Source organism: Esox lucius, chromosome 12 (genome assembly GCF_011004845.1).
Source record: "Esox lucius isolate fEsoLuc1 chromosome 12, fEsoLuc1.pri, whole genome shotgun sequence".
Taxonomy (NCBI): domain Eukaryota; kingdom Metazoa; phylum Chordata; class Actinopteri; order Esociformes; family Esocidae; genus Esox; species Esox lucius.
Genome location: NC_047580.1, coordinates 19749283 through 19768110, shown reverse-complemented (window position 1 = coordinate 19768110; position 18828 = coordinate 19749283). Strand labels below are relative to the sequence as shown.

At 37.7% G+C, this 18828-nt stretch overlaps 1 protein-coding gene across 4 annotated transcripts in view; it reads left to right on the top strand.

Moving 5' to 3' along the window:
- Window positions 1–5093: 5093 nt before the first annotated feature.
- clstn1 (calsyntenin 1) overlaps window positions 5094–18828 on the top strand; it is a 45263-nt gene continuing 31528 nt past the window's right edge. For all 4 annotated transcript variants that reach the window (XM_010898729.4, XM_010898732.4, XM_010898730.4 and 1 more), the window contains exons 1-2: window positions 5094–5390; window positions 16519–16641. In XM_010898729.4, the coding sequence (XP_010897031.1) occupies window positions 5309–5390; window positions 16519–16641 (205 nt within the window). In that variant the 5' untranslated portion in view covers window positions 5094–5308. The remainder of the gene's footprint in view (window positions 5391–16518; window positions 16642–18828) is intronic.

Here is an 18828-nt window from a genome sequence, read left to right as displayed (position 1 = left end):
GATTTATGAATCTGAAGATTGATTTGGCCAATCAAGTGCTTTCCACATGTTGGTCCTGAAAACTCCTTAGCTGCTAGTATTTAGTGTCATTGTCATATTGTATGATGAAATACTGTCCTATGAGTTGTGCCATTTGCTAGTAACTCTCCTAAATATTATATTTTACTTTAAGTCTGCAAATTGACCTTAGACCACTTTCAGTACTGCTGTGGAACCCTTCCTAATGAGGAACACGTTCTTTGTCCTTTTAAACCAGACATTGCTTATGAATTACTGGGGAGAAATGGATATGCACATCCTAGACAATCTATACATAGAAGGGACTTTTGCTATCTTCGATTAACTGAATGAAAGATAAAACCTCCCTTGAAATAATTTCTTCAGATTGTTGAAGATTACATACTATTCATGTTAACAACTCCAGCAAAAAAAAATGCAAGAGCCTCTGTCTTTACTGGGTGATTCAAAATGTGCCCAACATCAAACCAACTTATATCCCCTCTGTATGACGCATTTCAATCAGCCAACCCTCCTTCCACAGAATATTTCAAAGCTAAATGGGAGGAGGAACCGGGCTCTGATATACTTACTTCAGACAGGGAGTATTGCTTAGAAGGCATTTTTACATGCTCAATCAAGAATCCATCTCATACAATTCCTGGTCCCAGTTTTACCCCTGCTCACACCATGTTGTGAATGTTATAATTGAAAACTTACACCAGTCATGTGGGGTGAGGTTGTCGTGATTAGGGCCCTGCAGGGAATCAGACTAGGGTTGTTTTCCACATGGCATTCTATCCCTATATAGTTCACTACTTTTAAACTGAGTCCTGTGATCCCTTCCCAAATTGCATTCCACTCCCTATATATAGTGCAGTACATTGGACCAGAGCGCCTTGGTCCCTGGTCAGAAGAATTGCATTATGAAGGGAATAGAGTGGCATTTAGGATGCAGTAGTTGACTCCTGGATGACATGGATCAATGTTGTGACTTTGATGAAGGTTATGCAGTGTGAGAGTCAGCTCTATCTCTCTCTTCTGGGGTGGGGGAAGGGGGAGAAGCAAATAGAAAACCATCTGTGTCATTGGTCTATACAAAGGATATTGTGCAAGATGTACTCAGTATCTGCAAAATGACCATTGTTTTCAGTTGTTCAACAGAGAACAAAACATGACTAAGAAAGATTACAAGAAAGAAAATGGTTTATCAGTAAAACGAAAACAATGTATTACAAATTACATAAATGTGGCCTACAGATATACAATTTATATTGGCTAAAGTTATTCTTTCATTAGTTTTCATCTGCGTATAAATGCGTAAGTGTATATGCAGACCCAATGAAACCCGCCACTTGGACTCCCCTTTTTTACTCACCAGTGCTGCAAAACAAGGCAAATACAGTCCCCTCCAAAATTATAAGAGCGCTTGATAAAAATGTAAAAAGTCTTTGTTGCTTGATCTAACACCAAAACATTTGAGATTTAGGTAGAATCTATTAATATATTTTTTTTTTTACATTCTCAATGTCATGATTATGGGCAGAAATAATTTTGTTGAATGGTTTGACATGTTTTCTCTTGTTCATCTAACTCATTAAGAACTCTTATGCAGTGGTCCATGGAGGATGGTTTGAGTGGTAAAGCAGTGTCTCATACCCCATTCACACCAAGCCTGAATGCTGCCAGTTTGACCCTGATGTGGTGTATGTGCAGACTTCTGTATGAAAGGTACCAGAAAGGAATATAGAAAACCAAGCCAATGTACACTCACCTAAAGGATTATTAGGAACACCATACTAATACTGTGTTTGACCCACTTCGCCTTCAGAACTGCCTTAATTCTACGTGGCATTGATTCAACAAGGTGCTGAAAGCATTCTTTAGAAATGTTGGCCCATATTGATAGGATAGCATCTTGCAGTTGATGGAGATTTGTGGGATGCACATCCAGGGCACGAAGCTCCCGTTCCACCACATCCCAAAGATGCTCTATTGGGTTGAGATCTGGTGACTGTGGGGGGCATTTCAGTACAGTGAACTCATTGTCATGTTCAAGAAACCAATTTGAAATGATTCGAGCTTTGTGACATGGTGCATTATCCTGCTGGAAGTAGCCATCAGAGGATGGGTACAAGGTGGTCATAAAGGGATGGACATGGTCAGAAACAATGCTCAGGTAGGCCGTGGCATTTAAACGATGCCCAATTGGCACTAAGGGGCCTAAAGTGTGCCACGAAAACATCCCCCACACCATTACACCACCACCACCAGCCTGCACAATGGTAACAAGGCATGATGGATCCATGTTCTCATTCTGTTTACGCCACATTCTGACTCTACCATCTGAATGTCTCAACAGAAATCGAGACTCATCAGACCAGGCAACATTCTTCCAGTCTTCAACTGTCCAATTTTGGTGAGCTTGTGCAAATTGTAGCCTCTTTTTCTTATTTGTAGTGGAGATGAGTGGTACCCGGTGGGGCTTCTGCTGTTGTAGCCCATCTGCCTCAAGGTTGTGCTTTGCTGCATACCTCCGAGTGGTTATTTCAGAAGTTGCTCTTCTATCAGCTTGAATCAGTCGGCCCATTCTCCTCTGTCCTCTAGCATCAACAAGGCATTTTCGCCCACAGGACTGCCGCATACTGGATGTTTTTCCCTTTTCACACCATTCTTTGTAAACCCTAGAAATGGTTGTGCGTGAAAATCCCAGCAACTGAGCAGATTGTGAAATACTCAGACCGGCCCGTCTGGCACGCTCAAAATTGCTTAAATCACTTTTCTTTCCCATTCTGACATTCAGTTTGGAGTTCAGGAGATTGTCTTGACCAGGACCACACCCCTAAATGCATTGAAGCAACTGCCATGTGATTGGTTGATTAGATTATTGCATTAATGAGAAATTGAACAGGTGTTCCAAATAATCCTTTAGGTGAGTGTATTTCTTGAGCTTTTGACAGAGAAACTCAAAAATCAACTCTAACGTTGTTAGCTGTATGTACAGGTTGATTAGCAGAATTGTTTGTTGTGCTTGCTTCCAAAATGCATAGTTAAAGATTGTCTAGGAATTTTGTGAATTTTTTCTTATATTTCCTATTTTGATTCACCTAGCAATGAATGTCCCCTTCACATTCACTAAATGTTCTTTGTTGGTTCTTAGAAAAATAGGTTTCACGGGAAAGCGTTTTTATATAAAAAGAGAACATTTAGGGAACATAACTATTTTTGGAAAACTAGAATAAGATGGTATTGCGAAGTTTCAATAATCTATTGAAATAACATTCTTTTTAGCTGAATATACAAGTTTTATGTAACGTTTCCTTAATGTGTGCCAGTAAAACTGCTCAAAAAGGGAGCAAGGACATAAAGTTTATGTAAAGGTAAGTGCGCCTAACTTCCTAAGTAACTAACTTTTCTCTGTTTTATCTTTACAAGACAATCATGTGACACCTTGGTCACTATAGTTCACAGCAGTTTACGATATTGGTGCCAGCAGATTACGATATTGGTGCCAGGCAGTTTAGCTAATTGCCAATACTACAATTATTACAGGTAATTAGTTAAATGATCTTATAAGAACTACAATAACTATGAATAGAATCAGTCAAAAGATTTATACATGCTTATCCATTGGGGACATTATATACAAATATTAGAGGGGCGTTATGCCCATTTGTTATACATTGTGCATTAATATTTTTGTGCAGTATCTTTGCTAGCTTAGCTAGCTTTTTCTCCAGCTACCATCATTACTTGCTATCTATAGCTTCAAATGTTTTTTTTAGGTTTTTGTTTTCATGGAAAGTGACAAAAAAGTCTGACATTCATATTGCAGTGTATCTTCAGTACTGTTGTCACAACTTTGGTAGTCATGTTTGAGTAATGTGAAGTGGATGGTAAAGGTTTGGATTTACTGAATGACCCTGCACTTGATGACATAAAGTCTAATAATCTTAAAACATCTTAATAAAATATGCAAGTGCTTGAAATGAAATAGTAAAGATATGTTTAAAAAAATGGAATATCACATTTTGATAAACATTAATAAAAGGAATTGGTCACCATTAAATAATAAAAAAAGGAAATACTAAGTATTTTAAAATTTTATTCTCTCTATTTTACTAAAAGCTCAGAAGAAAGCATCCTCATCTGCATCAAGTTGTTGTTACACATTGGTTCGGGATGAAGTGAACATTCTGTTCTTAGTATTTAAAGCACATTATGTTTTCACACCCCAAAGATATACTAAAAACTTGTGGAAAACTATTCATTGGAACATTTTGGGAACATTTTGGGTGCATCATAGGGAAGATTCACTCGGCCTAACAAAAAATTACTTTTACTAGTTGGGATACAACTCAGACCTGTTTATGCATTTAGATATGTATTCAATTATTTTAGTTATGAATTTCACACAAGGAATAACCAATATGTAACTTTTGTGCAGCTACCACATTAAGAAAGGTTAACTGCATTGCAGAAGTACAAAACTACAAATTTGTTTCATCTTCTTAGCTCAGGGATTTGATCTAGCAACCATCCAGTCTTCTTTCTGGCCTAACACACCAAACCAATAGGCTATAGTAGCCACCATGTTTTTTTTATTACTATTGGTTTTCCCACTCATTTTATAATTAGTAAGTATTTAGGCTAAGAATCCGTTAAGGTTTGGTTTAGGATTAGGATTTGTAAGGTCAGCATGGGTGCCTAGAGTGGTCCAGCACTTTAAAACGTTGCCTCCCAGTACACATATTCTACTGCGGTATTGGTATGAATCCGGCACACCGCTTAGCAGAAAGTATCTATCATCCCGCGTTTCCTGTCCAATAAAGCAAGAAGAAAAAACATTTTTAAAAATGAATGTTCATTTTAGGTTTAGGGCAAACATTAAATAGAAATCCATTTTGGTCCCTCAGATATAAAACGGGTTTATACGTAAACACGCATATCATCCCAAAGCCTCAACAATGCATCTTCTCCTCAATGTGCTCTTAGTCATCCTGTGTATCTCTGCATCGTACTCCATCCTACCAATGGAAGGCGTATGGCCGTCTGCTAAACTAGCTGATAGCACTCTCACAATAACAGTATTGACGTCACTAGCCATAGGTCCAGTTGGATACGGCTGCAAAACTGCGAGAGAGCAGCGATTGAACGGAATAGCAGAACAGCGCTAGCGGCGGCCATTTTATGACTGTCACGATTGCCCAAAATATCTTCAGGATTTTTTCTTGGGAGACATAGCCTATATTTTATTATAGGCGACCATATAAGGTGGTTTTATTTTCACGTGTTTTAATTCGTATTCGGGATGCAGTTACGAAAGTACAAACATTTTGCATCCGTTGTCGGACTTGTTCTCGGAGTATTATGTGCGGTGGAGGCAGCTAAAGGTAAGCCAAAGACGAGGATTTATCTCGCTGTATTGTCTGTGTGTATATATGTTTTGGCGAACGAACATCCATGTAATGAAATGTAAGGTCTCTGCTCCTTGCATACAAATAGTCTATTAGCCAATAATAGCACACAACTCAAACCCAGATGAGATGACATTCCTAAGGGATGTATCTGGTCAACCCGTTCAGCCCTAGTCCAGCCCTGGATAACCCACTGATGGTGGCCAAATAGCTGATGAATGTCGCTCTTTATTTCAAATGAGACGTCCTCCTCTCTGCAACCACGTTTTAATCAAGTTTTTTTTTAATGCAGGTCATGTTGTATAATAAAATCAGGATAGGTATGATGGAAACATGACGTGTCACTGTTGTTAAAATATGTATGTCGACGGCCAGTACTTTTTGTTCGTTCGGCAATATGGTATGGTTAAAATAATTATCTTTAAAATAAGATTTTGATAGAATAACTATCAGACCTATGGATAGAATAACTATCAGACCTATCTAGCTACATAAACTGGGAGTCACGCGATGATTATGTCCCTTGCCTAGGTCCTCCCACGGACTCGGAAAAGCAAGCAGTTTATTAGGCTACAGATAACTAGCTAGCTAAGTTATTCACTCGTTTCCAATAATAATCTAGGGTCATATTCCGGTGATAAGTAATAGACACTGACGTTTGTTAAATTAAAAGAATACCGGTGTTAGCCCTTAGACTGCAATCTATCGCAAGGATGGAGTGTTGTGCGGCACCACCCTCTGCCTCGGCTCATCTGTACATTTTGATATGTGGACCCAGAAGTTTAACCTACATTTACCACCACTAACCTTACCACCTTACATTTAATAGGAAGCTATTCTATGTTAAAATTTTATGTTTTATCACACCTGTATTTTATTGTATAGCAAATAGTGTTTTCTAAATCTTTTTCAGGATGCTGGCTTTATTTTTTTTAATGGTTGTGTTGTTTGCATAATTAGAATTATATCTCAGCTAGCCCATTCCTATGCGTAATGATTTCTTTATTTGCCAACTCAGTCTTGTTGGAAGTCCTGCGGTCGTATGTCTTGTCCTGTTTTTTTCCTCTAGGGTTTATTAGGAGACTACATCAAAACACTAGGGGTATCGCCGTCACCTAATGTGCAGATGGTCATTAACTATTCTCCATTAAAAAAACATATATGTCCTGGATAAAAAGTATTTGATGTGAGTTATCAGAAAAACTACACCAAGACAAAAACTGAAAAACATTCTCTCTATTCATTGCAGCTCTCTCACACGGGGAATGATGTCTCGCTAGTGCGAGAGTTACGTCACAAGGTGACATTTGTCCCCTCTTATTGAAGATATATCTTAATGGAGTAAAGAATCCATGTGCAAAATGGGTTTTAGGTTAGGGCTGGACAGAATGGGCGCTATATGCTACGGCTGTAAAAATTACATTATATGGGTTTGCACCTACCGCATCAGTCCCGGTAGGCTTGGTCATATGTTTTTGCGGCAATGTAAAGCGCTACGTTGTTACAAAGTTACCAGTTCTAAACCAACTACAATAGAAACACATGGTAGAAGTGGGCTTTAAAGTTATAACAGTTGTATTTCCTTAATTTCATATAAATAAATGTCATGCATAGCATAATGCAACAGCTGTCCTTTTCAGAATATTTACAAACAAATCCATTTGAAATAGTTTTCAACAATTTGTTAATTTAAGAGCACAAAATGTCTATGGTAACCAATGTATGAAGATACAGAATAGTACTTTAAAGGTGTACAGTGCAAGTGTATATTCATTTATATCTCCTATGATAACAGTTAATTATGATTTTAAATTATAATATATATGTATTGTATATATACAGATCTATATACAGATATAATAATTTTATTTTATTGTAGAAATTAGTATTTTAGAAAGGGTATGCTAAACGAAGCTAACTGAATTTAGTATGCTAACATTGAAAGGCAGAAATAGTAGTGGGCTATTACTACTACTATTTATAAAATAGTAGTATAATTTTTTGTAGACAAAAGTTGCCCAACATCGCAATCTGCTAATTATATACAGTAATAAAGTTTTTTGACTGAAAGCTTTGTTATTACACATACGTTCTGTGCAACATTTATTTATTATTTTCTGTAGCAAGCTACTTGAGACCATTAATTAAAAAATTCAACAGAACTACCACTGTAAGTCCCATCGATGCTACAGTATGGTAGTTGCACTATATCCTGTAATGCGTATGCTAAAGGTACCTGTGCTATTATGTAGGACAGCTGACTAAAAATATTAACTAAAATGATAACTAGCTAGTGGCTGTAAACAATGTCTTCCCAAATAATAGCGGCTCTAGTTAGGTCCTGGATATTGGCTGTTTAGCTGGGAATGTTGGGAAAAAAGCTAGCAGATGGATGCAAACGTTGTTGTTCCCTAACAAAAAGTATGAGGCCAGGTGCAATAACAATTTTAGTTAGCTTTGTGGAACAACAGGACTAGTATGCTATCTTGTTTAGTCCATTTTAGATCTTATTTCTAAAGTTATTTTCAGTTTCAGCTTTTTTAATAGAGCCACCTACTTAATGTAGTCACATTAATCAAAAGTTATTGCTGAGAAAATTTTAAAGGACTGCAGTTGCTGGTCATTGTTTTCCTAATAGTTCCATAATCTTTCTTATATGACACGTCAAATAGTGTTTTAAATGTGCTAATTATGAGATGCAAACACCTAAACAGCGTTCCATAATCACCATTCACGTTGAATCATGAATGCACAATGTTTACTTTCACATAATTTTACTAAGAGGAAGACAATCATGTCTCTACCACGTCAAAACCCTACAATCACTGATAAAAGGGTGTAGAGTTTGGTTCAGGGCTCACAAAAAAAATGTTTTCCTTACTGTCCCAACCCCGTCCTGAAGTGCAATTCATTTATTAATTGAACTCTAACTTAAACAACATAATATTCCATGGAAATGATGCTGAGATATTCTATTCCACCACTAGCCACCCGATGAAACAATATAACACCATAATATAGACTAGTACTAAAAAGCAGACTTCACTTTCTTTGCTTCACCCACACTTTCAACCTATACTAAGAATAACATCAGCCAGCAAAATATGTAGTTACCTGATCATAGCTCAAATGTGTCTACCAAACACTTGGGCGGCTAGTAAACAGTTTTGTGTAGCTAACTAGCAAAGTTAGTTCACTTTTGCTAGCTATGCTCAGACTAAGGCAGGTCATTTAGATCAATTGCCATAGTAACTCCCGGAATCACAATAGCAACTCCCAGAACACGCAACCTCAACCAACATGCAGACAAAATTCACATTCCAATATGCCTAAATGCACAATAATGTAATGATTTTCTTTTTAAAAATGATTATTTGTTTACATAACCTAAATAATTACATAACGATGCCTAGCCAGGCATCATTGTTTCATGACTGAACATTTTACGTAGCCTATCTTATTTCTTATAGACCATAGCTAAAATCCGACCATAGAAAAAAAGCAGATTGTTTTGAAGACTTCCTGATTTACCATTGAAACCTGCATCTTTCCTATTTGGTCGACAAAACGTTTATTGGACTGTCCAAAGGCAGTAAAGCACAATCATACAGCTGCATCTTCCCTCTAATTTTTCACCTTTAGCTATAGTCAATACATCCATCTGTCACATTACAAAAACCGCTTGCATCAAGTGCACTTTTCAGAATGGTGTTCTCTCGATGCGACGCCATCTTCCCGATGAATGCATGGCAGCACTTGTAATGTGACTTTGTTATTTATAGTTAATTAACTTTTAAGCGAAATATGATCATTTCATCGGCCTTGTGTTTAAACATGTTTATATGGAACCACTGTTGAATGCATTTTGTATTATTCAGGCCTATTGTCCCGCAATCGTCCCAAAGTCTGTGTTGAACCATCCCAGAAATATTTTTTATCATCCACGGGATGACGGGACCCTGTTAATTTCGACCCTTGCTTCGGTTTCTTGACAGATTTTTTTTCCGCTGCAAAATGATGTTGAAAACCATTCGCACTGTGTTGCAATTGGGTAGCATGCCCTTCTAACAATCAAGTATGTACAGAACTTAGGAGCAGCATCTTCTATCATGTCAAGATGAAACATGTGCCAGTATGAGGGAAGCTATAGAATGCATTTAGACACTGAAGGTCATTGACAAGTAGTGTCAGTGTCAAATGAAAAGACACAAAGCAGAGATCGATGGGTGCAACGGTTCACATATTCCTATCTAACTGCTGTCTGCACAAACCTTACGTTTGCCCCTATTTTAGCAAACAAGTAGTACCTTATTTATAAGAGTCAAGTTTGAATTTTTGGTATATTCATTTAGCAAATAAAACTTGTAGTTTCAAAACCAACAATCATATCTTTCCTCTATCTGCTTTTATCTCGATACAGATGTTAGATGCTGTTTTTAGCTCTATATACTCTAGCCTTCAGAAGGGAATAATGAATAATGTATTAATTGTTACTTTTAGCTGCTGAAAATAATATCAATAATTTCTTTCATAGATTACATCAGCTCAGCTTGTGGCAGAAGCTTGATTTTGATATTTATTTTGATATATTCCCTCATCCTACTTGTTAGGAACACAGCATTGTTTGCCAGTGCTATAGGGGCACATTGCACTATAGTTCTTCCTTGATGACTACCTATTGCAGATCCTTCTCACAATGTGTGGCATGATTTAAAAATGTGTGTTATATCACTGGTTAACAGAACATTATACACTCTTTGTTGTGATTATTGTTTTGCTGTTTCAGTGAGGCCACCATTGAAAAGGAGCAGGGCAATTCCAATGTTATGGATTTAAAATTTACAGAGGATACGTACAGAGGATGCGTAGATACAAAATTAGTCAGCAGAACTGGTGTTATGGTTGTGACAGAAATGGACAGGTATTTTTGGGAAAACAGAAACAGTCAAAAGCCTATGACTCTTGCATTGGTAGGGTAAAATATGAATAGCCCCTTTCAAAAGAAGACTTGGCTGCATACAGAAAAACAACGTATTTACCTTTGAGAGGAATATCAGCCTTTACGGATCTGACATACTCCTTTATGGAGGTGACGTGCAAAAATATGTTTCGTATATGCAAACATTTTTAACAAGATGTCCTTATAATTGTTGTAATCTGAAAATTCTATTTACTTTTAAGAACCTCAAAATTGACATAAATGTGCAAAATAAAGTTGTGTTCATTGTAGAGTATTGGAAATATTTATTTAATGCTCAGGTTTACCTTCCTACAGAATTGACTTGTATCCTATTTTTTCAATAATTCAAAATGACAAAATCTAATTGTGGCCTGGCCCTGTGGTGAACAAGTAAATGAATGTCTGAGTCTACATTATTTCAGTATCAACTTAAGTAATGTTGTAGTATTTGGGAAAATAGTTAATGTATTTAACTAAAAGCCAGTATATGCTTTACAGTCTAGGATTGTAAAATAGTTATTGTATGATGGTCATAGTATTGATACCATCATTTTAGGGGATTATGCTCTCATAACATTATTCTGTAGAGGAACTCCAGCCTAGTAAAAGGCAGTGTATGACTTTGTTTTTGGCAGTCTGAACATGCACCTGCTCACTTCTCAGCTCTTAACAGGAAAGCAAATTGTGAAATTCATGTCTTGCTGTAAGCTTATCTTTATTGTTTAAAGGACAATTTCCTGGATGCACTGAATCAGCAATAATTGTGCTCTGTTGTATGTTTGGTGATCACAGTCTCATCTGCCAAAATGCGCATTCTGGGGACCAACTGGTTAAACTTGGCCTTTGTTTGTAGATCGACCTGGAGAAACATGCTACAGTGGATATAAAAAGTCTACACACCCCTGTTAAAATAGTACTTTGTTGAAGCACCTTTTGATTTTATTACAGCGCTTAGTCTTTTTGGGTAGGAGTCTATTAGCATGGCACATCTTGACGTGGCAATATTTACCCACTCTTCTTTGCAAAAGCGCTCCAAATCTGTTAGATTGCAAGGACATCTCCTGTGCACAGCCCTCTTCAGATCACCCCACAGATGTTCAATTGGACTCAGGTTTGGTCTCTGGCTGGGCCATTCCAAAACGTTAATCTTCTTCTGGTGAAGACATGCTTTTGTGGATTTGGATTTGTGCTTTGGGTCGTTGTCGTGCTGAAAGGTGAACTTCCTCTTCACCTTCAGCTTTCTAACAAAGCCTGAAGGTTTTGTGCCAAAATTGCCTGGTATTTGGAACTGTTCATAATTCCCTCCACCCTGACAAAGGCCCCGATTCCAGCTGAAGAAAAACAGCCCCATAGCATGATGCTGCCACCAACATGCTTCACTGTGGGTATGGTGATGTGCAGTGTTGTTTTTGCACCAAACATATCTTTTGGAATCATGGCCAAAAAGTTCAACCTTGGTTTCATCAGACCATAACACATTTTCCAATGTGCTTTTGGGGGACTTTATGTTTTTTTAGCAAACTTCAGCCGGGCTTGGATGTTTTTCTTTGTAAGAAAAGGCTTCCGTCTTGCCACCCTACCCCATAGCCCATTCATATGAAGAATACGGGAGATTGTTGTCACATGTAGCACACAGCCAGTACTTGCCAGAAATTCCTGCCGTTCCTTTAATGATGCTGTAGGCCTCTTGGAAGCCTCCCTGACCAGTTTTCTTCTTGACTTTTCCTCAATTTTGGAGGGACGTCCAGTTCTTGGTAATATCTCTGTTGTGGCATATTTTCTCTACTTGATGATGACTGTCTTCACTGTGTTCCATGGTATATTTTATTATTTTGTACCCTTCTCCTGACTGATATCTTTCAACAATGAGATCCCTCTGATGCTTTGGAAGCTCTCTGCAGACCATGGCTTTTGCTCTAAGATGCAACTAAGTAAATGTCAGGAAAATCTTACTAGACCAGCTGAACTTTATTTGTGATTAATCAGAGTCACTTTAAATGATGGCAGGTGTGTAATGATTTCTATTTAACATGAGTTTGAATATGATTGATTAATTCTGAACACAACCGCATCCCCAGTTATAAGAGGGTGGGCACACTTATGCAACCAGGTTATTGTAAGGTTTTTATTTTAAATTTTTCCACTTCAAAGATTTCAGTTTGTTTTTCATTTGAATTGTTCACATTATAGGTCACATTTAAAGTGGGAAAAGTTCTAACATGATTTATCTTTTTCTCATTCTTTTACATCACAAAGACCTGGCATTTTAACAGGGGTTTGTAGACTTTTTATATCCACTGTATGTTATCTAGTTATCTATAAAAATTACTTACCTGGATTTAGCCTTCCAGATAGGATTAAATGTATTGAAAACTATAAATTCATTCCCCATTCCAGTTAATGATTAGTTAACTGGAATGGGGAATCAGTTCTTTTCAGTTCTGTTCATGTTTCTGTGCATTTAATATTCTATGATAGGGGGAAATCCAGTTTGACAACTACTGAGAAAATAGCCCATGGGAAAGAAGTTAGTGTATATTACATGTTGTTGCTTTTTCCAAATTGTTTTATAAATTCTCATTGCTACGTTAAATTATAGATTTTTACTCATCAATCTACACATAATACCCCATATTGACCAAGAATAAGCAGGTTTAGAATTTATTTTATAAAATATAAAAAACAGAAATATCACATTCATTCAAGTGTTCACACCACTTCACTCAATAGTGTCTTGAAGCACCTTGGCAGTGATTACAGCCTTGTCTTCTTGGGTATGACGCTACAAGCTTGACACACTTGTATTTTGGGAGTTTCTCCCATTCTCTGCAGATCCTCTCAAGTTCCATCAGGTTGGATGTGGAACCTCCTTTTCAGGTCTGTCCAGAGATGTTGGCATAGGTGGAAATCCCGAGGGGGGACGGGACACACACGATCCCCGACCTGGGGAAAACTATGATTTGTCCTCCCTAATATTTAACTGTAAACATAACTATGCAATTTCAGTAGTATGAATAAGACACAATGAAAGCACTTGCGCTAGTTATAGATAATTAATTGTCTGTTTTTAAGTTAAAAAAAATTGCGACCCCCGCCCTTTGCCTCACTATGGTTTGATCTACTGCCCCCCCAGCCCTCAGCACTGGCATATTGTGCAGGTACAGTGCGTGTGTGGGAATTTGACTGTGTCTGTCGTTGGTGGTTGACTTTGAGTAAGTAGTTCAAACAAAGGATATGATAGACATTCCTTTACTTCTACCACTCAGTATAATAAATCACATTTCTAACTATCACCAGCCTTCATTTTCTCTGCATTGAGTTACAGGTCACACTTTATGTTAGCTAGCGGTTAGCTGATATTTGCTAGCAAGCTACAATAACATTAACATTAACAAGCTACAATAACATTAATTCAATGAGAGCTTGCAATGCAATGTATGTAGTGTTCCTTAGCTGGCAAGATGAATTTGCAGAGCTACAGTAGCAAGAAAGCAAACCAAAACAGTATTACAGCGCTACTTTTGGTGTTCCCCTAAAGAATTGCTCTTAAAGAAAATGTCATGTCCCCTCTAAACTTGATATCAGATTTTTTTTTTATCCCTGGATGTTGAATTGGGTTAAAGTCTAGGCTCTGGCTTGGCCACTCAAGGACATTCACATGAAGCCACTCCTGCATTGTCTTGGGTGTTGTTGGAAGGTGAACCTTCACACCAGTTCGAAGTCCTGAGTGCGCTGGAGAAGGTTTTCATTAAGGATCTGGGAGTACATTGCTCTGTTTATCTTTCCCTCGATTCTGACAAGTCTCCCAGTCCTTGCCACTGTAAAACACCCTCACAGAATTATGCTGCCACCGCCATCCTTCACCTGGTTTCCTCCATGCGTTACGCTTGGCATTCAGGCCAAAGAGTTTTTGGTTTCGCCCAGTCCAAAAATTACTTCTAATTGTAACAATTACACCATTACATAATAATTAATACATATTCTTGTTCTGTAATTGTACATTATACAATGCCGGGATATACATTTAGTAAATTAGGAATTAGACTTCTGCAAAAAAGAAAATAAATGCAATAAAAGAGACACGATAAAACAATTGTACACATAAATAATTTGTGCAAAACATTTATTATTGCAAAAATAACTTTGAGTATATTGAACGCTTATTTAGACAAAAGCACAACTGGTCTGAAATAATCAGCTTAATTCAAAGCAGTCAGCCAATATTGATTATAAAATGTTTGCCTGTGATAGGCCAATACCGATTGATGGACGATATATCGGTGCATCCCTAGTTTGTATTTGTATTATAGTATTGTATTTGTTTATCTGTAATGGACAACAGGCCTTTGATGTTACCATTAACAGAATGCAACCAAAATAATTTAAGCTTTTTCTGAGGCTTGGAACTTTAAACTAGTTAAATTTTTATTCAGTAGATCATTTTGCCTTCCCATCCGATCATACCGAAGCATCGGTTATATCTCTGTCAAGATCCCAACAGACTTCACATGCCTTTTAAACTTACTATATTTCCCATTATGCTTCATGCCCATCTCTGTCAAGCCATATTAATTTCTGTCAGTGATGAGATCACCAACACCAAGCTTGCCATACTCACCGCAACTTTTTCTGCAACCACCAGCTAAAAGTGAATCCTGTCTGCAGCTGGGGCTGCATCCCGGGACAACAGACTAGAGGACAAAGCTCTAATGAGCCAGACTGCTGGTCCACACAGTTTCTGTTGGGACCCAGGCTGAAGGAATTATTGGCCCAATTACACTGGTGTCAAACCTCATCCACTAGCAGTGTGGCTTTAATCTGTGTTATAGCAACTTATTGTGGCATTACTTTAGATAATAATAATAAAATGTACTTTTCTAGTACATTACCATAAAGTGCTTTACACACAATAAAAATAAATAAAAATAATAATAGAAAATAAAAATAAAGGAAGTCAAAAGATTAAGCAAAAATCGCAATGATAAAATATTATTGAAAGCCGTCTTGTAAAATTTGTTTTTAGGTAAGATTTAAAAGAATGCACTGACCTAGCATCTCTGACATTCTGTGGTAGGCTGTTCCAGAGTCTAGGAGTCCGTGTAGCAAAGGCCCGGTACTTTTTAGTTTTCGCTCTCAACTCCGGAACTGCCAGAAGTCCTTTTTCAGCTGATCTGAGAGGCCTAACAGTGCAGTATGGGTTTAGCTTGTCACTAATGTAATCAGGTAGCAGACCATGTCATCAAATGTGAAAGTAAATGGAAAATTCTGGGATATCTGCATGTTGCTAACATGTAGAACTAGCATGTAGAACTAGCAGAATTTGACATGCTGTTTGTAGTAATCAAGTCCCTGGCCTGAAACTTAATTCTGGATATTCATGACTTTTGACTCCACTAGAACTAGACCATTCAGGCTTCACCTGTCACATACTGGGAATTTGGGCTGAGAGGCAGGCTTCACTTTGCATCTGATTATACACACCTTTTGCTTCCCTGTAGCTAACCAGTGAGCAGCTTTCTAGCCACACAAAATTAAAACCAATAGCATTTAGTTTAATAATATGCTAAAATAGTCTACCCATTTGCCTTTCTATTGAAAAGTAGAATGTCCTTGCAGCACTTGTATTTCCCCACTGTCTCATGTCTCTTTTGGCCACGCTTTTTAACTTAGGAAAAAGAGTTTCATCTAGCACTTAATGGTAGGAAATTACCGTTTATCATGTCTGATTTTTTTCTCTCTGTCCTGCATTGGTGGAATGCATTTTACATTCATATATCTATCCCACAGACCGCTCTAAAACAATAATATAGCTACTTGTGGACATGACCATGTGACATTTTCACGCTTCTGAATGACTTTTCTGGCCTGAAACGAATGGATAAATAAATATCATGGGAGATATCACATTGGTATCTTCTATCTTTGGTAGAAATTCCCATGATGCAAGGTGCAGTCTAAAATTGTCGATTAGTTGAAACTTACACAGTTACATGGTAGGTGAAACACTGTTTCTGTTTTCTTGTGTGCTGAACCTTTTTGACCTTGCACCATAAGGAGTTTAGCACATACTTTGGTTCCAGTGCTTCTAAACCATGTATGTTATTATTTTTTATGTGAGCAAATTTTCTCTCTCTCTCTCTACAGTAAATAAGCATAAACCATGGATTGAGACGACGTACCATGGCATTGTAACAGAAAATGACGACAAAGTACTGCTGGACCCTCCACTGATTGCCCTGGACAAAGATGCTCCACTTCGTTACGCAGGTGAGAATATATTTTTCTTCTACGCTATCCTAATCTATCCTTTTATCTGAACAAATTTTCTTGGTGGATTGATTCTTGATTCTTTTAATCCCTTGATTTATTCTGCTTTTATAAACCCAAAAAGGACAGAAAATTTGAAATATATTGCCATTATAGATTGAAGGCAGCAAGTTCAAGTTAAATTAAGTTTTGCTGGGTCTTGTTTGGGAATGGTGGCCGGCAAAAACGTCACTGACTTGAATTCCAGTGCTTGCGAGTTCCAGTCACATGGGATTTATTATTTATGCCTTAAGCATTATCTAACCTTAAATGTTTGCGTTGTTTAACCTCACGCGTAATCTTGATCCTAGCGTTAACCCCAACAGCATTTTCATCTACATTATAAAACAATTCTAAACAGATTTCAGACGTACTTAAATTTAACAGGAAAGGACTGTCTGTAGATTATCTGCTGCATAGCTTTCCCCAGATCTGTCAAATGAACTGCTGTACCCGTTTGAGAGAGATCCAATTGTTGGAGACCCACATAATTTGCATTTTATTTGTTGCGACATTTCTAGAATTGGTGTAAAATTCCCCTATTTAAATGCAAATGCATGATTGTGGAATCTAAATATTGTGCAAAAGGATCAACTGTTGGACAACTAATTCACATTCTACACTGAACAAAATTATTAAAGCAACACTTGTTTTTGCCCCCATTAAGACTTTCTCTGTGTACACAAAAGGCCTACTTCTCTCAAATATTGTTCACAAATCTGTCTAAATCTGTGTTAGTGAGCACTTCTCCTTTGCCGAGATAATCCATCCACCTCACAGGTGTGGCATATCAAGATGCTGATTAGACAGCATGATTATTGCACAGGTGTGCCTTTGGTTGGCCACAATAAAAGGCCACTCTAAAATTTGCAATTTTACTGTATTTGGGGGGTCCAGGTGGTTCCGGGGGGGGGTCCGAAAACCAGTCAGTATCTGTTGTGACCACCATTTGCCAGCCTAAGGCACACCTGTGCAATAATCATGCTGTCTGATAAGAATCTTGATATGCCACACCTGTGAGGTGGATGGATTTTCTCTGCAAAGGAGAAGTGCTCACTAACACAGATTTGGACAGATTTGTGAACAATATTTGAGAGAAATAGGCTTTTGTGTACATAGAGAAAGTCTTAGATCTTTGAGTTCAGCTCATGATAAATGGGGGCAAAAACAAAAGTGTTGGTATATAATTTTGTTCAATGTACTTGTTGTGCCATTTCCAAAACTGGGTGCAATTCCTGTAATTGAATGGAGACAATGGAATGTAAATATTGTCCAAAGAAAGCATTGCTATATTGATATGTTGCTCTAAGCATTTCTTCCTTTGTAATTTCTGTGATTTTTAGGCTGAATCAAAACATGGACCTGTATATGTAGATACAAACCTGATTCCCAAAAAGTTGGGACACTGTACAATTGTGAATAAAAACAGAATGCAATGATGTGGAGGTTTCAGATTTCTATATTTTATTCATGGCATCAACACATCTCAAAAAAGTTGGGACAAGGCCATGTTTACCACTGTGTGGCATCCCCTCTTCTTTTTATAACAGACTGCAAACATCTGGGGACTGAGGAGACAAGTTGCTCAAGTTTATGAATAGGAATGTTGTCCCAATCTTGTCTAATACAGGCTTCTAGTTGCTCAACTGTTTTCTGTGGGTGAAATATCTGGACTGCAGGCTGGCCATTTCAGTACCCGGATCCTTCTTCTATGCAGCCATGACATTGTAATTGATGCAGTATGTGGTCTGGCATTGTCATGTTGGAAAATGCAAGGTCTTCCCTGAAAGAGACAACGTCTGGATGGGAGCATATGTTGTTCTAGAACTTGGATATAACTGTCAGCATTGATGGTACCTTTCCAGATGTGTAGGCTGCCCATGCCACACTAACTCATGCAACCCCATACCATCAGAGATGCAGGCTTCTGAACTGAGCGCTGATAACAACTTGGGTTGTCCTTGTCCTCTTTATGACATGGCGTCCCAGATTTCCAAAATAAACTTCAAATTTTGATTTGTCTGACCACAGAACAATTTTCCACTTTGCCACAGTCCATTTTAATTGATCCTTGGCCCAGAGAAAAAGCCTGCGCTTCTAGATCCTGTTTAGATACGGCTTCTTTTTTGACCTATAGAGTTTTAGCAG